The 5,000-nt window shown below is 45.0% G+C and overlaps 1 protein-coding gene across 1 annotated transcript in view; it reads right to left on the reverse strand.

Annotated features, from left to right (window-relative positions):
• The window catches only part of Pkd1l3 (polycystin 1 like 3, transient receptor potential channel interacting), a 56,839-nt gene extending 52,163 nt beyond the window's left edge, over window positions 1-4,676 (reverse strand). The window contains exons 1-2 of the mRNA XM_028768487.1: window positions 4,379-4,676; window positions 2,818-2,940 (exon numbers count right to left, since the gene is read on the reverse strand). Coding sequence (XP_028624320.1) covers window positions 2,818-2,940; window positions 4,379-4,676 — 421 coding nt within the window. The remainder of the gene's footprint in view (window positions 1-2,817; window positions 2,941-4,378) is intronic.
• Window positions 4,677-5,000: the final 324 nt, after the last annotated feature.

The raw sequence follows: 5,000 nt of genomic DNA on the forward strand, positions 1-5,000 counted from the left end.
CCCCCTCTCTCTCTCTCCCTCCCTTGTGCTTGTGCACTGGATGTGAGTTCTCAGTTTTTGCTCTAGCCACCTGTCACCATGCCAACCAAAACCAACAAGAACAAGAAGCCAGCAGCTTTCGTGGCCTTTGGAACAGCACTTCTGAATCTTTTCTGATCTTGAGCAAAATTATTTTGAGAAAATTATTACATAGTTCAAGGCTTCATTTTTATCTTGGGAGACTGCTTTGTAAAGTTCTTGATCCAAGTGTTTTATTGTCTTTTAAGTTTATTTTGTGCTGATAGACTATCACAGGCTTCGTAATTTATAAAGGGCAGAACTTTAGGCCTGGGGATATGGCTTCATGTTGGGTGCCTGACTAGTGTGAACAAGACTCTGGATTGTATTAAAGCACAGGAAGAAAGGAAAGAGGAAGGGAAAAAAGAAGAGATGAGAAAAATAAAAGGAGAAAAAAAAACAGAAGTTAAATCTCAGTTCAGGAGCTGTAGATGTCTAAAATCATGATGTCCAGTGATGGGTACATCCTCAGAGTGGGGGGCAGAGAGAACAGCTGTGACCTCACGTGAAGACAGAGGTGGAGACTGTCACCAAATAACAGTCACTAGGAAGGGGACCTGGTGGCCCAGGAGCCTCTAAAAATTCCATTTGTAAGATTCTCCATCAATAAAAGCTGGATTTTAGAGTATGTACTTGATTCTCAGCACAAAAGTTCAAGGTCTCTCTTGGGGACAGCACAGGGATAGGGAGGACTACATTTGTAGAGTCCGAAGCCAAGAATTCTTGAGAGTGTCCAAACACTCAACACTCATTCAAAACTCATGCCTGTATCATCAGTAGGCTACATTAACTAAATATTGGTTTTTTTTTTTTGTTTTTTTTTTTTGCTGGGCGGTGGTGGTGCATACCTTTAATCCTAGCACTAGGGAGGCAGAGGCAGACAGATCTCTGAGTTCAAGGGCAGCCTGGTCTACTGAGCAAGTTTCAGGACAGCCAGGGCTACATAGAGAAACCCTGTCTCCAAAAAAAATTGCTTTAGTCACATGGAGCAGGCTGTGCAAAACAGTTTTCTTCGATGACCACGGGTGAGTCACAATGGTCGTACAGCTGGGGAGCATTAGGGAGGTGGCTTGTGATGGGGAAACAAGGGCTGTTGACTTGGGAGGGTTTCAGCCTTACTGCCTCAGCCTCATTAACAGTGGCAGGCTCTTTAGAACGGTAGACGTGAAGTCTAGTAACGTAAAGTAGACATGAACATCATGAAGCACTGGGAATTGTGAAGACTGGAGGCTTGAAGCTAGACTTTACTACATTGAGACGAATGCATTTACTACTCTTATTTGAGGAAGGTGGTTGTGGTGGTTTGTATATGCTTGGCCCATGGGAAGTGGCACTATTTGGATGTGTGGCCTTATTGGAGTGGGTGTGGCCATATTAGAGTGGGTGTGGCCTTGTTGAAGGAAGTGTATCACTGTGTAGGTGGGCCTTGAGGGCTTTCAAGTTCTGCCCAGTGCAGAAGAGAGAGCATCCTCCTGGCTACTTGTGGAAGTCAGTCTCCTCCTGGTTGCCTTTGGATCACAATGTAGAACTCTTGGTTTCTCCAGCACCATATCTGCCTGGATGTTGCCATGCTTCCTACCATGATGATAGTGGACTGAACCTCTGAACCTGTAAGTTGCCCTGGTCATGATGTCTCTTGACACTGATGAAACCCTAACTAAGTCTTTCTATTTGGGACAGAGAGCTAGTGCAATGAATTCTGTTTTTGTTAGCTATAGCAACTTTATATGTTAATAAGAACACATTGGTAGGTTTGAAAAGCACAATGAAGCGGCTGTGCATGGTGGCACACACCTTTAACCCCAGCACTCCTAGAGCAGTGACAGGAAGATCTTTTGGAGTTTGACACCAGCTTGTTCTAAAGAGCTAGTTCCATGACAGCTAGAGCTATAAGCGAGAGTCTGTCAAAAAAAAAAAAAAAGTTGGATGAAATGTCGGTCTAGATTTTCTGCAACATTGCAAGGACTTCAAGATCCACCCGGCCAACTGCTTAATGAAGGCAGATGCCACTGCCAGGGGTAGTTAAAAATGGCAGGTATGTAGAGTTAGCTTAGTGGGTGTCTGCACCTCTTGCAGAGGACCTGAGTTTGAGTCTCAGCACTCACGTCAGGATCTCTATCTGCTTATAACGCATGCGCGTGCACACACACGCACCCGCACAGATGCAGGGAAGCACACTTCTTAGAACTCATGGCCTCTGGTCTTCTCATTTTCCTACGCCTCATTCTCATTTCTTTCCCATTCTGTCTGTCCAGCTGAGGGCTGATTAGACTAGGGGTGCGCGTTCGGAGAGGGAAAACTACTAAGTGCTCAGTTCCTCCTGCACTTCAACCAGGTGGACCATGAGAGTTCATCTAGCAGCTAGCATGGAGGGGTGAAGACATCACTTACTCCAAAGGGCAGTTTCCTGAGATAACCAGTGTCATGAAACTAGAAACTGCAGGCTGGAGGGATGACTTGGAGGCAAAAGGCACCTGCCACTAAGCCTATGACCTGAGTCTAAACCCCAGAACCCACGTGGTAGGAGAGAACCAACTCCCACAACTCCAAGTTGACTTCTGACCTCCATATGCATCCTGCCACACATGTGCCAGCTCCCACTCCCCATTCCTACAGGCGTACAGAACAAGTTAAAAAAATATAAAAAACAGTTCTTCTATCTGCCCTATGGTTGATTACAGACTAAAATAAATCCTCTCGTGAGCATTCCTTACGTAAAATCAGTTTTGAAACTAAAATTGATGTAGTTCCGTTACTCACCAGCCTGGCAGATGAAATGATGTGTATTGAAGCATGGCTCCAGTCTTGTGGAGGCGGCACTAGAGCGTAGGACCACGGAAGTGCAGTCGGCAAAGCTTTGGTTCCTTGGGATGGCAACATCTCCTGGAGGGGCACCAGACTCAGTTAAGTCTAATTCTTCAGAGTCAGACAGGGGAGACGGCTCGGTGGGCAAAACACTTGCTGGGCAAGTGTGAGGACCTGAGTTCAAATCCCCGGAGCCCATATAGGGCCAGGCATGGGAGCCCATGTTGTAATCCCAGTGCTCTTAGACGGGAAGGGAGGTGGAGGAAGGAGACTCCCAGAGACTTATGGGACCTGGGGTACACTGTGGCAAACAATGAAAGAGACCTTGCCCCAAACAATGTGGAAGGTGAGGAGGAACACTTGAGTTTGATACCCGGCCTCCACACACACACACTGTGACACTACTACTACACACGTATGTACTCAATACAAAACCCAAAGAAGTTATGACTTCTCCCTGCGTATTATAGATTACTCTTCAATATTTAGATATTTTTAATCATAGATCTAGGAATTAATTACCTAGACATTAATGGAGAAATGATGATATAACAATTTTTTTTTCTCTAATACTGTAAGATTATGGTACTCAATTTTGTAAGAAAGACAATTGATAGGTAGCTTCTCTCCTAGCTTCTGTTTTAGGAAATCTGGAGGCAAAGATAACAAAGAAAGTCACCATAGAAGATTTTTCTCTTTAGAATCTTGTATAACAACAGCTATTTGTACACCTGGAAATCCAACATTCAAGAGGCTGAGACGGGGGGATTGAGAGTTTGAGACCAGTCTGGGCTGAATACCAAGTTTCAGGACACCTTGTACTATAAAGCAAAGCTGTCTAGAATACAAAAATCCCGAATACCCTGAATCAAATGAAGCAAAATAATAACATCATACATGAAGACTGAGGAGCTAAGTTTTAGACAGGCTATGACAAAAAGCCCACTGCCACCACTCATTGGTGGCACACACCTTTGATCCCAGTACTCGGGAGGCACAGGCAGGCAGATCTCTGTGAGCTCAAGGCCTACAGAGCACATTCCAGAACAGCAAGGCTACACAGAGAAATCCTGTCTCAGAGGGGGAAAGTATATTGCCGTTGCTACGGAGACAAACGTTGGCCATGGTACAAAGTGGAAAGCCTGTGGAGAGAGATGATGGTCATGCTAACACTTTTTCTGATTATAAAAGCTGAAAGGGGGCTGGCGAGATGGGTTAGCAGTTAAGAACACTGGCTGCTCTTCCAGAGGTCCTGAGTTCAATTCTCAGCAACCACATGGACGCTCACAACCATCTGTAATGGATCTGATGCCCTCTTCTGGCAAGCAGGCGTATGTACAGATAAAGCACTCATTCATAAAATAAATAAGTAAATCTCAAAAAGGAAACAAAAACCTTAAAATGTAATTTGAAAAAAAAAATAAAACAAAAGCGGAAAGACCAAAGATAAATTTCTTTCACCCTACGACAAGACACAAAGGAAGCTTTTTCCCCCAACACAACACCAGAGCCCTACCTGTCCCAGGATGCTTTCTGGGCAGCTTTAGGTTTTCCCCAACCCACCACACTGTTTCTCTTTGGGGGGAGTTTTGTAGGAAATCCTGAAGCTTTGGGTTCCACGTGTGGGCTAGGTGTCTTCTCTGGCTGTGGCAGTATATATTTGCCGCGTGGAAGTTGCAGGAAAATCTGTTAAGTTGATAGCAGCTGCTTTTCTCATGTTGCTCAGGGTTGCTTGGTTCATGTCCCGGAAAGAAACTCAGAATGACACCGATTCTAATGTACAGCCAGAGCCAGGACGGTCTCTGCAAGGGCATTTCCTCTCTGTGCTGAGTGAGAGAAGATGTACGGACACTCGGCAGCTGCCTGGGCTTTTAAATAGCACCCAGTGAGTTTGTCAGAATCGTTCGCATTGTTCTTTTTGTGGGTTAGGAACAACCTGCCAAGGAGATAAAAGGTTTTGTTTTGTTTAGAGAGCCCAGATGGAGTTCTTATCGGCTGCAAATGAATAGCAAACGGGACTTCACAGCCGGGGCACCAACGTCTCCATCTGTGTCCATATGCCTAGATGTATCTTTAGCAAATAAAGATTCATTATGAAGCCAAGTCTACCTGAAGGCAGAGAGCGGTTGGTGGATATC

The sequence above is a fragment of the Grammomys surdaster genome, unplaced genomic scaffold, assembly GCF_004785775.1.
Source record: "Grammomys surdaster isolate TR1022 unplaced genomic scaffold, NIH_TR_1.0 187, whole genome shotgun sequence".
NCBI classification, from domain to species: domain Eukaryota; kingdom Metazoa; phylum Chordata; class Mammalia; order Rodentia; family Muridae; genus Grammomys; species Grammomys surdaster.